General features: G+C 36.5%; 1 protein-coding gene across 2 annotated transcripts in view; it reads left to right on the forward strand.

The window, feature by feature from the left end:
* The window catches only part of GOPC (golgi associated PDZ and coiled-coil motif containing), a 38,341-nt gene that overhangs the window by 9,845 nt on the left and 5,122 nt on the right, over positions 1–23,374 (forward strand). Inside the window, exons 2-7 of one of the 2 annotated variants that reach the window (XM_036767285.1) lie at positions 4,731–4,895; positions 5,513–5,536; positions 15,458–15,633; positions 16,849–17,014; positions 18,793–18,888; positions 19,991–20,155. In XM_036767285.1, the coding sequence (XP_036623180.1) occupies positions 4,731–4,895; positions 5,513–5,536; positions 15,458–15,633; positions 16,849–17,014; positions 18,793–18,888; positions 19,991–20,155 (792 nt within the window). The remainder of the gene's footprint in view (positions 1–4,730; positions 4,896–5,512; positions 5,537–15,457; positions 15,634–16,848; positions 17,015–18,792; positions 18,889–19,990; positions 20,156–23,374) is intronic. The other variant, XM_036767286.1, reaches the window with a different exon arrangement.

Here is a 23,374-nt window from a genome sequence, read left to right on the forward strand (position 1 = left end):
TGGGACTGGGCTATTCAGTTTTTGCTCATATAGATCTATTTCTTCTCTCTTTAAAAGATGTTTTCTTGCTTTTTTTCCTTTTCTTGTACCTCCTGGAGGTATGATTATTCAAATCAGTCTACTTTCTGCTCTGGTTTGGATTTTTGGCATTGTTCTGGTTTTCAGTTATCCAAGCCTTTCTTGTCTAAGTAAGCATAGATTATTGAGATATGACTTTAATAATATTATTTAGCTTGTATAATTTGACAGATAGTTTGATCCTAGTAACAGGTTTTTCAAATTAGGTAGTATATAAACTTAATTTCTAGGTATTTATATTGACTTTACAGAGTATAAAAATAGTATAAAATTTTATCATCTGGTGATTTGGCTTCCAGGAATATAGAGCTTTTGTTTGTCATAGGTGTTTGACAAGGGAGGACTTTCAAAGTCACTGTTTAAATAAGTATCTTCAAATTTCTGAATACTTCTTGTAGGAATATTTTTCTTATGTGGCTTATAATTTTAATCTATTTCTCTGCCTGTTTATTGACAAAATGGATACCTATAACCTATTTAGTTATATTATTATTTAACTTATGCTTGTAAAGTGTATCGCATAAAAATTGTTACTTGCATCTTTTAGAGCTATCCAGCTCCTGTTCTGTTTTGTGTGAATGTAACTGCATATTTTTTAGGGGCAGCTAGGTGTCACAGTGGATAGAGTGCCAGGCCTAAAGTCAGGCTCATCTTCCTGGGATCAAATCCAGCCTCAGCCGCTTAATAGACGTGTGACCCTGGGCAAGTCACTTAACCCTGTTTGCCTCAGTTTCCTCATTTGTAAAATGAGCCAGAGAAGGAAATGGCAAACCACTCCAATATCTGTGCCAAGAAAATACTAAGTGGACATGACTGAAAATGACTGAATGAAAGGTGGCACAATGGATAGAGATAGGCTTGGAGTCAGAAAGACTGAATTCAGATTACCCTGTTTGCCTCAATTTCCTTATGTGTAAAATGGTGATGTCTTGATTTAAGGCAGAGTTACACAGAGTCGTCAGCCTCACTCTTTCTTCTAGAGTTATCCAAAGTCCAGGTTGCAGTGGGTGACCGCAGTGTCTTTGATGTCCGACCAAGCTCTAAGTGCTCCACAGTGGCTTCAGCTGCCTTCATGGCCATTGGAACAAATTGTTCTCATCCACCTAAACCACTGAGGGAAAGTCTTCACTTACTTGGAGGAGACATCCCTTCATCTCATCAATGGGTTTGAGGCCTAGCAGTTACCTTTAACCTGGTTTAGCCCATCTCCTGAGACAGTTTTACTGGGGTATGGCCGCTGTGCATGCTCCAACTTCTTAGAGCCACGGAGTTGAATGCAAGGTGGATACCAAAGGTACATGGCAAGTCCCCCCAGAGGTGCTAGTCCTCCCTCAACACTCCATACATACCATGATTATCATTATTATCATTACTCCCAGTGCTTATTCCCTTCACCTTTGCCTTGGACATTTCAAACTGTGTGTCCCAGAGACTTCCCAAACTTAACACGTCTAAGACTAAACCTATTATTTTCCTCCCAAAACCTTCCCGTTTCCCATAAAAGATAGCATTCTCCTTCCACATTAGTAATGCCTCTCTTCCTTCGAGCTGCAGCTCAGGCTTTATCTTCTATGTGAAACCTTTCGGGATTTCCCTTCTCTTCTACAACCGCTATTGCCCTGCTTAAACTTAACTATTATATTTATTTAGATGTCATAGGGTCATAGATCTACAGCTGAAAGGAACTTCTGAGGCCTTAGAATCCAACTCCCTTGTTTTTAGATGAAGAGACTGAGGCACACAGAGATTAAATGGCTAGAGTAACAGAACTAGTCTGAGACAGGATACAAAGTCCAACACTGTCTACTCTGTACCCTTCCCCCTCTCCCCAGCCACCTCTAATAATAGCTAATATTTCCTTGACATTTTAAAGTTTTCAAAGTATCTTTCATTCGTTGTCTCATTTGACCCTCAGAATAAAACTGAAGTAAATGTTATCATTATCCCCATTTTATAAATGAGGAATATGGGGCTAAGAGAAAGGTTAAGTGACATGCCCAGGGTCACAGAGCTAGAATATATCTGATGTAGAATTTGAACTCAGGTCTTCCTGAGTTCAAGTCCAGCACTCTATTTGCCACGTCAGGTTACCTCCTAAGTTGTCTAATTTATTCTCATTATTAAGAAGGGCCCTTCCTTCTGCATGGCAATCCTTTTACCTAATTAACTCACTTTCCCATTCAACACAGCCAGCCATTCTCTACCTCATTGTCATTTACACTCAAAGATTCTGTCCTAGGCCCAAGGAAGGAGCACTTGGGACAGACCTGAGGAAAGAAAGGAAAGTCCATCAAGGAATTCTAACCCCCCACTTCCACCTCCCCAGCCAGTCACAGAGAAAAATCTTTTCTCCTACTCCTACCTTCCCATACCAGAAAGACCAGAGCACTATAACCAAGGTCAAGATCAAGGACGAGGGATAAGTCTCCAGGCTCTTGCTCCCTTCTCCTCAGGTGTAGGTTGAAAGCCTCAGGAAGGGCCCACCTACCATCCTTTGCTTTTAAAGATGCAGCAGAACCTCTATTCTTGTGCTCTCTCCCCCCAGGGGCCAGGCCCCTCCATAAAAAGTGCCAAACCAGCCCAGATGGCTTTGTATAGATGGCAGCTGACTCATCTCTGGGACAGGGGCAAGTTCTGCCTGACTTATGAAGCCTTGATGGCATGAATCTTTTGGGAGAGCAGGATGGAAACTGTGACCCTGGTCCTTGCCATGATGATCTTTGCATAACCAGATCTTATAGGATATCTTCTGAAAAACTACTGTAAAACACCAGAATATTTACCTCCTGGCCATGACCAGGTTTGATATTGAGAGGTACCTCTTCTGCTTCTACTTGGCCTCCAAGTACTTTGGCCTCTACTTACATTTCCTAGCCCAAGTACTGTCAGAACTCTGTCACCTCTCCACCAGCCAAATAGTCCAGTTTCAAATCCACATGTTGGACATAGAGAAGTATCCTAACTACTTGGCAGTCCTTCTGGACATCAGTGCTCTCTTTGAGATTCCTACCCCTAAACTAGAGGTCTGAAGAAGGTGAACAGCTGCCCTTCTCTTTGCCCCTGTTCCCAGTGGCAGGAAGGGAGGAGCCTGTGGTTGCCTTCCAGGGATAGGTGGGTGGCCTGAACCTTGGAGAACAAGGCCCTTCCATCCACCTATCCGGACATTGTCACTTGATGGTAGAGGCACAAGAAATGAGAGTGGTGGAGTTGGGAACAGAACTTCTTCAACAGGCCCACGGTTCAGGACCCAGGTAAAACTCTAGGAACAAGAAGGCAGATCCATCCTGAGCCAGAGAAGAAGCCCACTGACTGCTAGGCTCAGCCTCCCTCAGCAGTTCCCTGGGACCTGAAAGGTAAATGGCCAGAGGCCAAGATTAAGGTAAAAGCATAAGCTTCCAGACATGTTGTTACCTTCCCCCAGCAGCTGATGGAGAGCCTAAGGAGTGGGTGTTAGAGGCCAGGCTGCACCCGAAGAAACATGAAGGGCAAGAAGACCAAGACCTAAGCTTAAGTAGAGCCCCTAGGCTCTTGTTCCCTTTCTCCAGGGTCAGGTTAAGTGTTTAGGAAAGGGACTGTGAGGGTCAGGGCCCAGGATCAGGCAGAACTGCCTAGGCTCTTTCTCCTTCCTCCAGGGGCAGGTAAAGAGCCCTGAGAGAGGCCTAAGTGAAAGACTTTGGTTTCTTTAGTTGCCTAAATACTAGAGGGCCAGCACAGGACCCAGGACCAGGAATAACTGCATGGTTCTTGCTCCCGATCCCTGGGTAGCTCAGGGCCAAAATGTCAGGGCCTGAGCCAAGGTCAACTTCAAGGCCAAGGATGACTCTCAAGGCTCCTACTCCTTTCCTTTAGGGGAACATTCTCATTTTTGTGTTTGTATATCGAGAATTTACTGGCACAGAGTATATACATACTGATGAGTTGATTATGTATCATTTAAACATATTGTTGGTTAATAACTGTTAGGGGAATATGTTTTACACGATTGCATATATATAACCTATATCAAATTACTTATTATCTTAGGGAGAGAAGAGGTGAAGAAGGGAGGAAGAAAATTTAGAACTCAAGATTAAAAAAAAAGAATATTAAAAATTATCTTTACATGTAATTGGGAAAAAACAAAATATCACTAAAATAATATTGTTGGTCAGAGCTCCTTTGTCACCAAAGAATATCTATTAGTGGGTGATAAATAGTATTGTCTATAAATGATTGAAAGAATATGTTTGAACTAAGGTAATGTCATATCTTCTCCTGGTAGCTTCTGACTTGTCTTCTGTTGTCTTAAGTGCATCTTTGAAATGGAGATGGCAGCCTTACTGGATTGCCTTGGAAGAGTGACTCATTCCGTTATATTCTGTACTAGTGTAATGTAGTTTGGGTGGCAATCAAATTAGTGCACAGTGTTACAATGAAGAATATTATTTAGGTGCTCAGAAGTGCACTTTTCTTTTTTTGAGGGGAAAGGCAGGGCAATTGGGGTTAAGTGACTTGCCCAAGGCCACACAGCTAGTAAGTGTGTCAAGTGTCTGAGGTCACATCTGAACTCAGGTCTTCGTGACTGCAGGGCCGGTGCTCTACTCACTGCACCACCTAGCCGCCCCAAGAAGTGCACTTTACTAGAATGGTAAATGTCTTCTTGTCTTTTAAAGGCACAGTTGGTGGATCTGAAATCTGAACTGACAGAGACCCAGGCTGAAAAAGTAGTATTAGAAAAAGAAGTTCATGATCAACTTCTACAATTGCACTCTGTTCAGCTGCAGCTGCATGCCAAGACTGGCCAGAGTGTCGACTCTGGTACTATTAAGGCAAAACTGGTAAGTAGCTGAAAAAAGGGTTATTTGTTTTGGATCATGGTAGAGGGCCATGTTTTATGAAAACTGTATATCAGTTTTTATATATATTTAAGTCGACACAACAGGATTGTTCTTTTGAGTTTTATTATTGATTTTTACTCAAATTCCAGTCCATGCTTTTCTGAATTTATTGATAAGGGTAAGAAGTTTGACAAAATTTTTGAAAAAGAAAAAAAAAGGATGTTTTAGCAGTGAGTTTCTTCTGACCTCTTCTCCTTTTTTCTTGTTTTCTCCTCTTATTAAGAATGTATTAAATTGGTAGAATTATGGAATGTTCTCTGTAGATTGGATATTACACTACTAAGTTTCTTTTACTCTGTCATTGTGTTGGAGTGTAAACATACTCTTATCATCATGGATTTTGATTTTTTTTAAGGGGTGGGAGGTTGAGGAAGGGAAGGAGAGTTCAGAAACAGCTGTTGTGACTGGATTGGTCAAATTGTTATTTACTTATAAGTAAATATTTACAGTTCTGTTTGTTGTAGAAGGATTTACTTTACAACCATGATTTTTACCACTTAATTCACTGTTTATTCACTTGTGTTTCTAACTAAAAAACTTTCTTCTTATATCTTAAGTCTGTCCCCTCTGTGGAAGAACTGGTAAGTATGACATTTCCCCATCTCATTTACTAGTATGCGTTCTGTTGTGTGTGTGTGTGTGTGTGTGTGTGTGTGTGTGTGTGTGTGTTTATACTAAATTGATATACTTTGTGTTGTAAAATTTCACTGATGGTGAAAATTTTTTGAAAGGTCAGTGGGTGATCCCATAGGCTTTTCTGCTGTACTTCCTGCTGGCTGTTTTCTGACCATAGTTAGCCTGAGTAGAATTTAGCCACTGAAAGCTACACCTAAAGTTTGCTTTTCCTCTGAAAAGAGCTACGTTTTTTCCCATCTTGTGGGAGATACTTTGCCAGGCTTTATGGGGAGACAAAGATGAATAAGACCAGGTTTTTACCCTTCGTGGAGGTTTGTTTGGTAGAGTAGAGAAGTCTTGGACACAGATTATTATAACGCAGTTCACAATGTGGTAAGTGCTTGAGAAAGATAGAAACAAAGTTCTCTTTGAGATTCTGGTTGAGTGATTACTTAAAACTGAGGCCATTTTAGCTGACTTTCTTCAGTATATCATTATTGAAATTTCTCTAACTGTAATTTTGACCTCAGGAATATGCACGACTTTGCTTGTTATATCACTGCATGTAAGTTGTAGCAACTTTGCACAAGTCCTTAAAATGATTATTTAATCTTTTAGAAAACTAATTTGAAATTTTCTTTTGAAAGTAATAATATATAAATTTTTAGTACTGTTTTCTTCTAGTCTTGTTGCCTTCTACTCTCTTACCCCCTTTATCTGACTGGATTCATAGCTTTCCTGAAATGTTCTTCATTTAAAAAAAATTATGCTACATCTAATTAGAATTTACATATAGACAATACCTTTTATTATCTAATAATAGGATAACTTAGGTTGTATGACCTGTTCCTTATTTTAAAAATGTTACTTTTAAATGCTTTTCTTCCTTCCATGGGTTAATTTATAGCCTGACAATTTAAAAAATAAATTTTTATTAATATCTTTGCTTTTATATTGCCTAAATTTCCCTGTCTCTTCTTCCTCTTGCCCTCTTTCCTGTCCCAGAGAGCCATCCCCTATAACAGTTTTTTAAAGAAAAAGAGAAAAAAGAAAAAAAAATTGTCAGAACTGATCAATACATCAAAAAACTTGACAATATATACAGTGTTCCATAGTCATGGTTCTCCTCCCTGTTACACTTCTGCAAAGGAGTATGAGAATATATATGGTATAAGTTTAATTTTTTTTTTCAGATTGGTTAGCTTACTTAATTCAATACAGCACTCACTCAGTTCTTAGTATGTATATAAAATATTCTTCCAAATGATAGAGATAAAAAGTTGATGTAGTCCCTGTCTACAAGGGATGTGCAGCCTAATGGCAGGGGAATGTAAGAGAAACACACACACACACACACACACACACACACACACACACACGCAATTGTGATAAAGGCAAAGGAAAGCCAGGCAAAATGGTATGAAAAATTTGACATGACCTTCACTTGGGGATTAGAGAGGATCAGGAAGGTTTGTTTCATGGGGGATTTATTTATACCTTTGAGTTGGGCCTTGAAGGAAGGGATAGATTTTGGCAAACAGATTAGGGAATGTCTATTCCAAAAGCTTTGTATATTTAATATAAATTTCAGATAGTGAATTATTATGTAATTGTATTGTGTCCTTAGTAAAGTAAAAAAATAGACACACACATACATATATGCACACACGTTTTATCTTCTTGGAATCTCAAAATCAGAAAACATCAATATGGACAGGTTTCGTTAAAAATATTTCTAGCTTTTAAAAAATTTTAAGTTTTCTCTTTAAAACTGGTTTTGGGTTTGCATTAGGTTTCACCCTCCAAAAGGTAAAAAAGTACCTAGAGAAACTTGTCATTTGAGAGGAGTGGTTGAGGGAGGTACGAATAGATAGGCATAAGAAAGAAAAAGTTAGTGGCGATTGAGGAGGCTGTAAGGATCAAGGATAGTTCACCTTCAAGGCAAGAAATGAAGAAAAACATTGAGAATCTTTGTCAGGAATTAGTGAGAGAGGTACTAATTCATATATAGGTGTTCCGAAATCTTGCCATGTATCTTTTTCTTCTTTTTTAAAATAGTATTTAGAATTGTCACTGTAGCATCTTGTTTAGTTTTGATTTTCTTTTTATAAGTGTGTGTGTAGGGGCAGAGATTTGGCATGGTTTGTCTTCCCCATACAACACTTGAAGCCTGACTCTTGTACCTAGTGTAGTGTTTGGCTTTCTTGGTAGCAGTTTACTCAGGTTGTAAAATTCACGTTATCTGAAAATTGTGTGAATTTCCTCTGCTTGGGTAACCCTCCCCTCCTCCCCACTTCCCGCTGGGGCAGCTATATAATCTTTTCGGTTTTTTGCTAAATTTTAGGAAATTACTTGAGGCAAATTGAATGACTTTTCTAGGATCACCTAGCTAGTAAATGTAACACGTTGAATATGCAACTGTAAGCTATGTTAGGTACAATATAATACTCAAGGAAAATTAAGTTATCTTCTGAGCAGTGAACTTATAAACATATAGGACATATAAATTACATAGAAAATTCTATGATCTATCATCTGAGATAATACAGAAGATGAGGCATATGAATAAAATTCATATGTAAATTCTGTTGAACTTTCAAAAACACATCTCTGGATATATTTTACCTTAAGGAAACATTCTTTTTAATGTAAACTCTAGAAATCAGTGGAGTCCAAGGGTAGAGAACCTGTGGTCTCCAGGCCACATGTGACCTTCTAGATCCTCAAGTATAGCCCTTTGACTGAATCCAAACTTTACAGAACAAATCCCCTTAATAAAAAGATTTGTTCTGTAAAACTTAACTCAATCAAAAGGCCACACCCAAGGACCTGAAAAGACCACATGTGGCCTCTAAACTGCAGTTTCCCCACCCCTATACTACAGCCCACCTGGACAGAAAGAGGAAGTAGTAGTTGAAGAAAGAAATAGGGAAACAGATTACTAGTCTGACATAGAGATATTAATTAGTATTGATGGGGGGGGCAGGGCTTTAATTATCTGGACATCTGTTGGATCATCAGCAGAGAAGCTGATGATTTCTTGACTCTCCTTAATGATGTTATCCTTCAATCAATGGAAATTTCATTCTGTTTCTAATTCTCATCAATGAAGAGAAATCGATTTTCTTAGGATGGAAATGATGGAAAACTGGTGGAAAATGACCATTCTGTCTTGGGGGTTGGTGATTGCAAAGGAAAGGAAAGCTGGAAATAGTTTGTCTTGTGCCCTAGAGTTTTGGAGATCCCAGACTGTTCAGAAAACTGGTAGGTAAAATCCCATGGAATAAAATATAGAAGACAAGAGAGACCAATCCAATAAGGGAGAAAAGGCAAGTTGTTTAAAGACAGTAGTGTAGAAATTGGAATAGACATTGGAATTCCAATAGAATTCCAATAGACATTGGAAACTTAACAACCAATGAATATTTTTTAAAGACATATAAAAGATGGAAGCAAAGACATGTTATATACAAATGATGTCTTTTAAAAAAGTGGCATAATCCTGTAAGGAGTGCTAAAAGCTCAAAACGAATTGAGATCAGTGAGAAAATTTAAGAAGAACAAAAGTGATCATAGATATACACCTAGAACAAACCTCTGGGATCATCTAGTCCAAATCCATTGTTTTACAAGTGAGGAACAGGAACCCTAGGAATTTAAAAGATTTAATGAAGGTCATGACTAGTGGAAATCAGGCTAGTTTTGAACTGATTATCTTCAGACTTTCAAAACAGTATTATTTCCACTGTGTTACAAAAGGTTGTTTTACTTTATATTAAAGGGGAAAAAAAGAGCTGAAAATGGATAGGACTGCTGCTGAGGATGAATGGAACAATGATAAATGCCTACAGAGAGAAGGCTGAGTTGCTCAACTCTTCGTTTTGCTGTTGTCTTTGTGGTCAAGGAAAATGATCTTTGGACTGAAAAGGAAAGAAGAAAAATGGCTAATAGGGAGTTGATAGAAAAGAGTAGTGGTGGTAAGACAGTACTTAGTGGCCCTTGATGAATTCAAGTCAGCAGGCACAGGTGAGCTACATCCCAGAATACTTAAACATTTCACCAGTATGAGAATGATAGAGGTGTAACAGAATTGGAGGACAACGAGTGTCCTAATTTTTTTTTTTAATGGAAGAGAGTCAGCAAACCATAGGCCAATGAACTTGACTGCACCCTGGTAATCTAGAAAAATGGTGTGGGAGGGGAGGGTTTGAGTCAGGCTGTGAAGGACTTTTTAAAAAAAAAAATCTTTTGTTTCCATATTACTTTCATTTCTAAATATGTCCCTCCCTTCCCTAGAGAACCATTCTTTGGAAGATAGAATAAAAAAGAAAGAGATAAGGAGGGAAAGTAGTTCAACAAAACTAACCAACACATCAACTAAGTCTGGCAGTTTATGTAACCTAGAACACATTATTAAAGGAGTGGTTCATGCTTGCCTAGAAAATGGTGATAACAAAGAGCCAGCATGACTTCATCAAGAGTAAGTCATGCCCCACTAACCCTGTTTCCTTTTTTGACCAGGTTTCTATGCTGGCAGTCAGGGAAATACTATAATCTAGGCTGCCTGAGTTTAGTAGAATATTTAATAAAGTTTTTAATCCTACTGTACAGTTGGGTGGATTTGGAACTAGAATGGCCAGACTCCAAGAGTAGTCATTCGCTAACATTGTTCAATATCAACTTGAAAGGAGATAATCTAGTGAGTGTCTCAGGAATCTATGCTTAATCTTGTGCTATTCACTATTTTTATCAATGAGTTAAGTAAAATTATAGAAAGTATGCTTATTAAATTTGCAGATGACACAAATCTGGGAGAGAGAACTCATGAGATCAAAGACCCTATATTCAAAGATATCTTGAAAGGCTAGAACATAAGATGAAGAAATTTAATAGAAGTAAATCAGAAGTGTTGGGTTAAACAATATTTCGGTTTTTTTAACCTGCATATATATATAAGGTTAAGGCAGCACAGCATTTTCTCTAAAAAAGAGCTAGAGCTTTTAGTGAACTACAGGCTCAACCTGAATCAATCAGCAGTCTCAGAAAGAAAGTTGGTCTTTTTCCTTGCCCAGGCTTAACTCATCCACCTTTGCCACCAATCCTGTCTCCTTCCCATTTCATCTGAGGTCTTGCTTCTTCAGGCATCCTCTCAGTTTATGTATCTTCAATCTCTTCCCTACTACCTTGGCCTATAAACATTATTATGGATCTGAGAGAGGGGCAGGGGAGAACGAGAGGTGGAAAGAAACTCTTTCTCTTCACCTTTCTTCCTGACTCATACTATCATCTTTCCTTTACTGCTAGACTCCTAGAAGGAATAGTCTATATTCAGTGGTTCTACTTCTTCACTACTCACTCATCAGTCTGTTGCAATTTGTCTAGTCTCTCTTAAGCTTGTCCCCCATTACCACCTGCCTTTTGGACATTTCACAGTTGGTGTCCCATAGACATATTAAACTATGCCCCCCACCCCCCACCAAAAAAAAACCCTTTCTCCCAAGCATGCCCCTATTAATGACACTGCCATGCTTTTTAGTCTCCTGAATTTCCAACATTGACATTGTCCTTGACTCTTTTCCCTCACCTCTCATACCCATTTAGTTGCCATATTTTCTCATTTCTATCTCAGTAAACTTTTTGTATAAATCCCTTTCTCTCCACAAAGCCACCAGGCCTACTTTACTTCCCACCTGGACTGCTCCATAGCCTTTTAATTGATCTCCTACTTTGTCTCTAATCCATCTTCCACACCATTGTCAATGTGATTTTTTTCTTTAAGCACAGGCCTACCTACTCAATAAATTTCTAGGATCAAATAAAAAATCTGTTCAACATTTAAAGTCTTTTGCCATTTGACCACAACCTGCCTTTCCAGGCTTTTCATTTATTACTTCTTCTTCAGCCCATCTAGACTGCTGCTTTCCTTGTTGTTCCTCATCAATCAGATGTGACTCTCCATGTTCTTTCTCTGCTTTTGTTTTGGTTGTTCCTCAAACCTAGAAAGCACTTCCTCTTTTCTTCTATACTTAGAATACCTTGCTTGCTTCAAACTCAGTTTAAGTATCACTTTCTATCTGAAACCTTTATTGATCCCCCAATTACTAGTACCCTCCTTCCCAAATTTACTTTATATTTGTGTGTATTGTATTTATACTTATTTTTGTATTTATTTTGTATGTTTTCTGTGTATATTTATGTCTTCCTTGAGAGAATATAAGCTTCTTGAGAGCAAGATCTGTTTCGTTTTGTACTTAATGCACTGCTTGTTAGGCATTACACTTGTTAATTGATTGATGTCTCTAGTGCTCACTATTTTAATTGAATGATCTTTTATTACCAGATCTAATGGCCATATTTTCTCAGTCTTCATGTTTCTTGACTTCAATGTCTCATTTGACACACCACCCCACCCCACTTTTTTTTTTATTATTTGTTTACTCTGTCTTCTCTTTTTTACTTAAAACCATCATGATTTTCTTACCTATCATGGCTACTTTCTTTGCTACTTTCAATTGTCTCTTCATCTTCCTATCCCATAAATATGAGTCTCTTCAAGATTCTGTCCTTGGTCCTTATCTATGCCACTTACTTCTTTGATTTATCACTTCTGGGGAGAGGATTCTTTATATAATGGGCAGCCTTGGTATCTTTGTTTTAGTATTAACCCCAGTAGCTGCCAAGCTTTAGGTTCCCCAGAATCCATTTTGGGATAGGAAGTTTTAAGGGATACTTTGGCTCCTCATTCAGACTCTCTGGAACTATAGGTGAGGGTCCAGAAAAGGATTTAGAGCTGGAAAGGATCTTAAAGTTTGAGACAAGAAAGAACCAGAAAGTATAGTCAAGCAAAATAGGTTTCTACATATTCCATGTCCAAAAGCAAACACATGTATGTCTCATTCTCCACTCTAAATCTTTCGCCTCTCTCGAAGGAGGTGGGTAACAGGTTTTATCATTAGTCCTTTGACATTGTAGTTAGTCATTATGCTGATTAGAGTTCCTAAGTCTTTCAAAGTTGTTTGTCTTTATATCATCATCATCATATAAATTGTTCTCCTGGTTCTGTTCATATTACTCTGCATCAGTTCACAGAAATCTCTCCGGGTTTTACTGAAACCATCCATGCCTTTATCATTTCTTACAGCACAATAGTATTCTATTACATTTGTTTGGCCATTCCCTGATTGATGACCACCACCTCATATTCTTATTCTTTACTACTTCAGAGCTTTATTTTTGTATATCCTTTATTTGTTATGCTTAGAACAAATACCCACCTCCCTTAATATCTCCCTTCTCTCTAATACCTCTTCCTTTTTTCTCTCGTCTCCCTTTCTCTCCTACTTCCCTGTTAAATGAAATGTACCCAACTGTGTGTGTGTGTGTGTGTGTGTGTGTGTGTGTGTGTGTGTGTGTGTGTATGTATTCTTTCCTCCTTTGACCAGTTCAGATAAAAGTGATGTTCAAGTGTCATTTGTTACTTCCTTCCTCCATGTTTTTATAGACTTCTACTTGTGCATCCCCATTATGAGACAACTTTCTGAAATGTTTATTCAGGTCTTTTCTTAAAAACCTCTGTCTACCTCAATTGTAAAATGAAGATAGTAATAGCACCTGCCTCCCAGGGTTGTTGTGAGAATCAAACGAGATAATATTTGTAATAGAATAGGTGTTTATTTAATAAATACTTGTTTCCTCCCTTCATTCTTTCCCTGTGTCCATGCCCTTCCCCATATCCCAGTGTATTCCTCTTCCCCTCAATTTCCTCTCTTCTAAAATTGCCAAGATATAAGAGAATCACACCTTGTTCTGTCCTCAGTCAGGACAAATCTTCTAAGTAGATTCCCTCTGTGATCCCTGATGATGAATAGTGAGTGGTTAGAGGAGACACATGTATTATTTCCCCCATTAGAAAATAAGCAATTAATCTTTTTTTTAGTCCCTTGTGATTGTTCAATTGTGTTTACCATTTTATGTCTTTTTTAGCTGCTGTGTTTGGTTGCTTTTTGTTTTTGTTTTTAGAGACAATTAGGTTAAGTGACCTGCCCAAGGTCACATAGCTACTAAGTATCTGAAGCTGGGTTTGAACTCAGGTCCTCCTGTCTCTAGGGCTGGTGCTCTATACACTGTGCCACCTAGCTGCCCTATTAACTCCTGTGTTTGAACTTCAAAGTTTCTACACAGCTCTGGCTTCTTTCATCAAGAATCCTTGAAAAGCCCTTTTTTCATTAAAGATCCATTTTCCCCCCATATGATTATACTCAGTTTTTCTTGACTGCAAGCTTATATCCTTTGCCTTCTGTAATATAGTATTCCACGCTCTCTACTGGTACTAGCTATTATTATCATCCCCATTTTACAGATGAAGAAACATACTCAAACAGTTTGTGACTTACCCATTGGTTACACAGCTGTAGTAAGTATCTGAGATGCGATTTAATATAGGTTTCCCTGACTACAAATCCAATTGTATGTCCATGTATTATGTTGCTTCTCTGCATGCCTTTGATTTTAATTAAAACATACTTAGTATGATTCATTTGGTTATATTCAACTTTTATGTTCAACTTTTTTTTTTTTTTACTTTTTCTGTTCATACTCTCTAGAAATTTCATTTTATTTACTAAATTTGCTAAATGAGAGGCAGAATTTAAGTCAACATGCTATTTTATTTGCAGTTTTGGATACAGGCCTGGTGATATTAATAGATTATTTTTAGACTGATGGGTTTAGTCTATCCTTACTGTTACTATTCTCTATTGCATAGTTATTTGTGAGGTGACTAATATACTAACCTTCTTTTCAACCTCCCACTCTTTCTTTTTAAGTTTACCTAAATTCAGAATTGAAGCAGATTGTACTATTTCATTCTTTCATTTTTTCTCTTATGGAACTTATAACATGGTTGTAATTTAAAATTAAGTTTGTTTGTTTTTTCTCTTAAACACCTGTTCAAGTTTCTACTAAGATAGTATTTGAATATTCTGCCATTTATTTTCTGAAACATTTCCTAGTTTTAGGAGAGCAATTTCTTAAAAGCAGAATCTTTCCTATGTTTTCACAACTAAGTCAAATGATTGTTTAAAAAATACACTCAATGAACATAATTTTTGTGTATTTCTGTTTTTTTGCAAAAGAAATTGCAGCAAATCAACTGAATGAAGCAAGGTATAGCATTTTATTAGTCTGATGACATCAGTATCTAAGAATGTTGAAATCCTTAGGTTTTCTGCTTGAATTAATGAATTATTTTGGTTTAGAGCAGGGCTGTCCAACCTTAGGTTTTTATTGAAACAATAGACAGTATATTTTGATTTGCCATTTTAATGAGAGCTTTGTGGTAACTTGGCTTCTTTTACTAAAGCATTTATGTAAATTTCTGTGCTTGTAGGCAGGCCGCATAAATCACACTGCTTTAGGAGGAGATGATGTGGTGATTTAGGGAAATTTAATTGAATATGAAAGTGTGACCTATTTTGAAGAGAAATGTTATTTATGGTATTGTAATTCATTTTGTAGGAAATGAATGACATTTTATTTTGTAATTATACTTCGTATTGTATAGTGGCTAGAAAGTCAACCGTGATTAGGGAGATTTGAGTTCAGATTCCTCTTCTGATACACAGAGACTTTGTGACCCTGAGCAGATCACTTAACTTCTTAGTACTGTAGGGAATGCTTTTGAGACTCCAAGCTGCATAGCCAATGTTGATCTTCATCAGTGAAGGAAATTTTCTTGCTTGGAGTTCCATACATAGATGAAATTACATCCAGTCTAAAAAAAAGATGGTTGGTTTATATCTTTTTGTTTTTGCTAAGGAATGTGGGATGCTATTCCTAAGGATTCTTAATAATACTGTCAGTAAATTGTATTTTAAAAATTATGTTAGGAGAGAGAGCTTGAAGCAAACAAAAAAGAAAAAATGAAAGAAGCTCAACTTGAAGCTGAGGTGAAGCTATTAAGAAAGGAGAATGAAGCCCTTCGTAGACACATAGCAGTTCTCCAGGCGGAGGTTTATGGGGCAAGACTGGCAGCCAAGTACTTGGATAAAGAATTGGCAGGAAGGTGAGTAAAAGTGGATTCTTATACATTTTCAAGTGTGGATGGGGTTTTGATATTTAAGAATGTGAATGGATATTCAGTGAGATCTTTTCATATATTTGTTAGTTAAATAATTTCTTATGATAAATGAGAATACAACAGTAACCTTTACCCTAAGGAGAGATTTTACAGTTGAGTAAAACCTAATTTCAAGAAATTAATATTGGTGAGATATGTTCCAGATTTATTGGAAAGGGCTTAGAATTAATATGTTTATCCATTAGATAAGCAGTATAATAAAATAGAGAGTTGGCCTTAGACCCAGTAAGTCCTGAGTTAAGTCCTGTCTGATATTGCTGGGTCTGTGATCCTGGGCAAGTCACTTTACCAATAGTACTCTAGATAATTATCTAAGACTAAGCTATAGAACAGTTATTGATTCCCATCGTCAGAGGAAGTTTCCTCATCAGGAATTTCTTATCCTAAGGAAATCTATAAAGGGGTACGTAAATAACAGGTTTTTTCACTTATGACTTCTGCAGTAGCCCATAATTGGTTTTACTAACCTATATCACACCACTGCTACTCCTCTACCTGCAGACCTTATTTGCCTATAGTATCAAGTTCAAAATCTTCTTCGTCTTAGAATTCAGTTCTTCAAAACTTCATTTCACTTTATGGAGCCAGCCTTCCCACCCACCATTCTACAAGAAGTTCTTCCTGATACTTACTGCTAGTCACACCATATTGCATATGTATTGCCCATGGTGCGCTCATTCCCATACTTGTATTTTTGCTCCTATTATTTCCCTCACCTAGAATTTCCCAGATTATTTCCCTTGCCCGGAACTGCCCCCAGCTACTTCTGTCTAAACCTTACCACTCTTCAAGGCCTTTCTTATACTCCCCTTCTTCCATGAAGCTTGACAGATCTTGCCAATATGGATTTTTCCTCCTAATGCCGCATCCTTATTTTTTGGACCATGTACTTTGACTCTGTCATATTGAAATTAATATTATTACTTAATTTATTAAGTATTTATTTAGTATTACTTTCTATTTTGTGTTATTCTCTCATTGTTTCATATGAGCACTTGTCTTCCCAACAAGATTCCAAGACTCATGGGGGCAAGAGCTATGTTGTATTTCTTTCTTATGTTCCTTATAGAACTTTGGCATGGTGCTGGGTATATAGATAAACTAGATGAATTTAATTTCCTTTTTCCTTTTAAATAAAAGAGTCCAACAGATCCAGTTACTGGGTCGAGATATGAAGGGGCCTGCTCATGATAAACTTTGGAACCAGCTGGAAGCTGAAATCCACCTGCATCGTCACAAAACAGTTATTAGAGCCTGCAGAGGACGGAATGACCTGAAACGATCGATGCAAGCACCGCCAGGACATGTATGTTTTTTAATCCTTTTGTAACCAACCTTTTCTTCTGTTATAATCTGTTGTGTTTAATAGTCCCATTTTCATTTTGATTTTAATTTCTTCAGGAAAATCTGTTCATTAAATTTACAATAAAAGACCTTATGTTTATTCATCTGATTTGCAAAATCATTTTAAAAACATGACAGCTCACAAAGATTTTGCCAGTCCTTGGAATACTGCCACTTACAGTGGTACTTCAGAAAGTGGCAATCAATAATACTGTAGATCATATATCTAATTCTTCCTTATTAGGCATGACCTAATCAAGAAAGTTGGTTTAAAAGGTATATTTGATTACAAAATTTGCTATCTATAAGTCAGTCCATCAATATAGTAAATACAATTAAATAAGTAGTGTAATATTTTTACAAATAATCTTTATTAATTTCTGTGTACATAATGGGTATCTAGGTAATTCAGTGGATAGAGTGCTAGGCCTGGAGTCAGAAAGACCTGAGTTCAAATCCAGCCTTAGACATTTACTAGCTGTGTGACCCTAGGCAAGTCATTTAACCCTGTTTGCCTGAGTTTCCTCATCTGTAAAATGACCTGGAGAAGAAAATGGCGAACCACTCCAGTATCTTTGCCAAGAAAGCCCCAAATGGGGACATAAAGAATCAGACAGGACTGAAATGACTGAACAACAATGTACAATACTTAGACAGATATAGTTTTATAAAAATTTTAAGAATGATTTGGTTACCAAATTTAAAACACAGATTCTGGGATACTACCACTTATCTGATAGAGTCTGAGATGTACGTAGAGTAATCTGCTTTCACCACTACTGCTGTATTCCTTGGTTTACCTCCATTCAGGCAAATCCAGATCAAATCTGATTACAACAACTGCACTTAAAGAAAAAAATCTTACCCTTATGAAATTAATCCTTTTCCATTTTGGTTCATGTGGGTATTTAATATTTGCAAGAGGATAGTTCTAAGACAGTGAAATAATTTCTATGTCTCTGCAGTTCATCTTTGCCTAAAGTTAATGAATATATAGTATATTGCCAATAACACCCATTGATGCTACTGTCTCTTCCACTGTTAGTGAGCCCTCTTCCCTAATTTCTTCATATTTTGGCATTAGAAGTAAAAGTGTATGGCACTTTGTAAGAAAGTTTGAGAGGCAGTGATGGGGCATGTATGGGTAAATAGTAAGGGATGGTCTATGCAGTATAAAATCATACATACAGTTGTCTTTTTATTAGCTCCTTTACTCCTTTCCAAACTAAAAGTGCAAACCTGTACTGAGAAGTAGCATTCTTCAATTCATATTGCAGGATGGCATGCAGGATAATCACCTTTCTTTGTTTAGACTTTTTTTTTTTGTTATTAAGGTTGAGTGAGGATAGAAAGCTGGGGCAAGAAAGAGAATGGGAGTACATAGCTATTCCTGAGGGCACAGGAATGTGAGTATCCAGACTGGAAAGCCTTAATTAAGTTGCTTAGCCTTATAGTGAAAATAATCTATTAGTCATTTAGCTGACAGTGTAAGTCTGAAATGGATAGTTCAAAAAATATATTAATCTTGCCGGTACTTCAAGTGAAGGTATATTTTATTTTCTAAGGCTTTTTATTTACCCCTTAGTTCTTAACAACTATTATGTGACAACCTGTTATCTTCCCCCAAAATAAGCATTTCTAAATGAAGGCTACGTGGTGGTATTGAATATTTAACATCTTTTAAATATAATTGTATTCAATAAGCCTAATTTAATTTAAAAAAATTTTTGTTTTAACTAGGATCAGGATTCCTTAAAGAAAAGTCAAGGTGTTGGTCCAATCAGAAAGGTTCTTCTCCTCAAAGAAGATCATGAAGGACTTGGCATTTCAATTACAGTAAGAAGTAGTGCTTTTTTTCTTTTTATGTTTATTATGTTAATTCTGCTTCGGGGAATAAAGTGCTGAATGAGTTAACTTTGAAGGTAACTCAAGTTTACCCTATTTGTATACCAAAAATGATTCTTAAAAATTTTAACTATTTGTTGATGAAAATCTTACCAAAATGTGTTATATACTTCTCTCTCATAGTAAACAAAATGTATCCTATATATAATTTAACTTCTTTTGATGGTTCAGGATCATTACAAATTTCATTATAAATATAAATAAAAATAATACCCTGAAACAGATGTCAAACACTTCATGGCTATTCTAAATGGGCCTATTAGTTTGGTGGATTTTTTGTTTTGTTTGGGTTTTGGGTTTTAAGGTCCATTTGTTATCATCTGTCATTGCTTTCTGCTTGTCTTTTAGTTCTTAATCTTTTACTTTAATTTACACTTGTCCTAGTTGAGAGGCCTGTGGGTTGTACCATCTCCTTTATGATAATGGACTTTGTGACAGCTTTAGTGCTTAAAAGGCCTGAGACCTTAGTTCTGGATGGATAATTAAGATTGCTTTACGAATCTTTGAATTTCATTTTCATTTAATAAGGGAACTATACACATTCATTTAGTTATGGGTTCTATCTAATAGTGACTTTGTAAATGTAAACATGTTAATTTGGCTATTTAAATATTAACTTGATATCAGTTCTTTTGTGTAAGATAAAATCAGTGTCCTATGCACTTGTAGTACAGATTTTTTGAGAGTGGAAATTTGCTTTTAAAATTGTAAAAGGTCTTTTAAACAAAAATAGAAATTTTTTTCTATCTTTTTTTTCCTAAGTGACTTTTAGATAATTGGTGTAAAAGATATTGCAGTTTGTTTATTGATGAAAGAATTTGATTTTTGTTCCCAGAGATTGTATACATTCGGCATGACTGTAGCCTTCGGATATGTAATAGGAGAAATAAACATTTTACTGGAAATTGGCTTCTTAAAATTCCTTAGTATTTTATGAAAATGCTTTTATGATTTTATTTGAATGTAAAATTAACTTGATCATTTTGACTGTGACTACCACTTGTTAATTAAATTATTTCTTCCATATTGATAGGGTGGAAAGGAACATGGTGTTCCAATTCTCATATCTGAAATCCATCCTGGACAACCTGCTGATCGTTGTGGAGGGCTGCATGTTGGAGATGCCATTCTGGCAGTCAATGGAGTCAACCTAAGAGATGCTAAGCATAAAGAAGCTGTAACTATTCTTTCCCAGCAGGTAAGTTCCCTGGTGCCTGCATAATTATGACTATCAATTTATTCTTTTCATATCTGAATACTTGTAAGTCTCTATATAAGCTTTTTTTCTTTGCTGTAAATTCTCTCGGGTATCAGGATATTGATGTGATTTCACTGTTGAAATTTTGGGACTTTTCTAAATAACCATTTGGTCAGACTCACACTAAAGGAAACTTTATGAAACAGTGCAATGAAATTATAATGATCAAGCTTGTGTCCAAAGAAGTGATATGAGAATGTACTACCTCCCTTCTTTGAAGAGGTAGGGGAGACTAGGAACATGGAAACACTACATATAATGATGTACATGGTTTGATACATTGATTAGTTTTCTTGAACTTTTTTTCCTCTTTTTTATTTTTTGTTGTAAGTGATAGCTCTCTTAGAGGAGAAGTAGATATATTGGGAAATGTAGGTGATTAAAAAAAAGTGTCAACAAAATATTTTGAAGGAAAATCTTTTTTTCTCCAAATTATCTAACAAGAGATTAGCTGCTGATATAATATATGATATAATAATATATATGAAGTATATTTTAGGCATGAATAAAGCCACATTTTCATGTAAAATATTATAGAAAACACAAACTAGATGAGTTATTTATTTCTAAAAATTATCAACATTCATTAGAGAAGCTTATTTTCAGATGTTGGTTGCCAGGTAATGATTTGGGTGGGAGAAGGGGAGAGCAAACAACTCAAGAAACTTTTTTCTCTAGCAGAAAGCATAACCTAAACAACCCTCCAAGATGAAATTACATATTCTTGAAGTAATGTAAGCTCCTTAAGGTCGGGTACTTGTTTTACTTTTATATTTGTATCCTCAGTGCCTAACAGTGCCAGATTCATTGTAGTCACTCAAGTGCTTCTTGATTGACTAAGGGTAAGGATGTATACTAGATAGTGTAAAATGCCAGGACTAGCACCTAAATGATTGTTAGGATCTGGATTTGCTAAATCCAGTTTGTTAAAATTTCATTTGTCCATTTTTGTAGTCTACAAGTGGTTAGTTTATATTTGTTCAGGGTCCGTTGTTGAAGGGCCCAGTGTAGCAGGTCAGTCTCTCTTATAGTCATATAATCGTAGCCTGCACTTCTAACTAGAGTCAGCCAAACTTGTAAGTGAATGCAGTCACAAAGGAGTTTAGACAGAAGATTGTGGAGGACTCAGCATAAATCCATTAGAGTTATTGGTAAATAACTCAAAATACATAACCTATTAATGGTGGTTTGGTATTTTCCTTTCTTTCTATCCTGTAAAACTTGTTCTGTGGTACCACAGTTCAGTGGCTTAACCAGTAGCCTAAGAACCTAGCAGTTCCCAGTTGTGATCCAGGCTGTGTCGTTAACTAACTTTCCCTACTTGGAAGTTCTTTTTAATAACTTATAAAACAGAAACTTATTTTACATTTAAAACATTTGATTTGTACACATTTAGGGTCATAGATTTAGAACTGGAAGGGACCTCAAAGGATGTTCTTTGAACAAGTAGAAATTTTGTTTAATAGTTTTACTGCCAAGACATGGCATCATGAAAACGTTAACTGGCAAAAATAATCCTAGAATGAGCTAGCCTGAAACAGTGTTTACTATAACCCAGTTTGGCTAGAAAGAACATGAAGAATGCATAACAGCAGAACTGCTTGTGTAGTGACCTATAGAAGAATAACTGCTGAGAGTATGAGCAGGGGGGATGCTTCAGTGACACTGAAGCACAGTTTTAAGTAATTTGGCATAGATGTGGACTGGGAATCATTATTACAATACTGATCAGCTTATTATAGGAGTTCTTGACCTGAAATCCATGGTACCCCAAGGGGACCATGGATAGGGGTTTGGTGAACTTGATTAGGGAGAAAAAATGTATCTTTATTTTCATTAACCTCTAACTGAAGTTTAGCATTTCTTTTAATTATTCAAAACATTCTGAGAAGTCTTGCAAAGTAGTGCATAACACAAAAAAAGGTTAATAACATAGTGGCTAGTTATAAAAGATGAAGCTATGAGAGCTACCAAGTTTGTATACAGTGCTCATAGCCAAGTACTTACTAGATGAAAGTCAATAAGTATTTATTAAACACTTTCTCTGTGCAGAACATTATGCTGGGTTCAAGGGGAGCTACAAAGGTTACGTAACACACAGACCCTGTCCTCAGAGTGCTTATAGTCTAGACATGGGATATTATATACTTATAACCACAGTAACATGATCAGTCTGGCATATTGTCCGTAACATGGTAAGCATTTAATGTTTTTTACATACATTTACGAGATGTGTGTTTAAATACAAACATATGTGTTAAACACATATGTTTGTGTTTAACCCAAAATATTTTTGTTATACATGATAGATGTTTGTGTTATATATGTTTAACACAAAACAGTGTTACATGTTATTGGATGGTTGAAAGAGAGGAAGGCTTCATGGAAGTTGGGACATTTGAATTGATCTTTAAAGGATTGGTAGGCATTCAGTTGATAATGAAGGAGTAGAAAGACATCACACATATAAAGAACAGCATGACAAAAACACGGAGGCAGAAAGCCTAGGATGTATTTAGGACACCAAATACATTGGTTCGATCAGAGTTTAAGTGTCTGAAGATCAGTTTGGAAAGGTAGGATGGCACTAGGTTATTCTCAAGTTTGATTTCCAGGCAGGGGAATATACATATTACTTAAACAATAGGAAATGATTGAGGAATGGAATGACCAAATCTATATGTAAGAAGGTCATTCTGACATTAAGGAGCAATTGGAGGGTGGGACTGAGGGTGGAATAGGGGAGATTATTAAAAAGCTTTCAGCCAGTTAGGTGGAGTTAAAGAACTTGTAAATTGGGAAATAAGTAATGGTCATAAAGAAAAGGTAAAGAATCAAAGGTAACACTAAAGTTTCAAACATTATGATACTAAGTAAATGGTAGTGCCAGTCACAAAAATTAGTGAAGCAAGAGGCAAAAGCAGTTTTAGAGGAGAAATTAATCTCTCGTGTGTTGTTTGATGGACTGGAAGAACTAAGTGGTAGTATTCTGAAAATATTTTGGATATGTGGGTCTTAAAGCTCAAAAGAAAATTTAGGACTAAAGAGGGGTGCACATTGTAAGGGGTTAAGGAGGTATAGAATGAGAAGGAAATAGGGAAATTAGCTGTTAACTTTTCCTAGGAGCTTAGCAGTGAGAGGAAAGAGAGTACAGTAATT

This window comes from Trichosurus vulpecula, chromosome 7 (genome assembly GCF_011100635.1).
Source record: "Trichosurus vulpecula isolate mTriVul1 chromosome 7, mTriVul1.pri, whole genome shotgun sequence".
Taxonomy (NCBI): Eukaryota; Metazoa; Chordata; class Mammalia; order Diprotodontia; family Phalangeridae; genus Trichosurus; species Trichosurus vulpecula.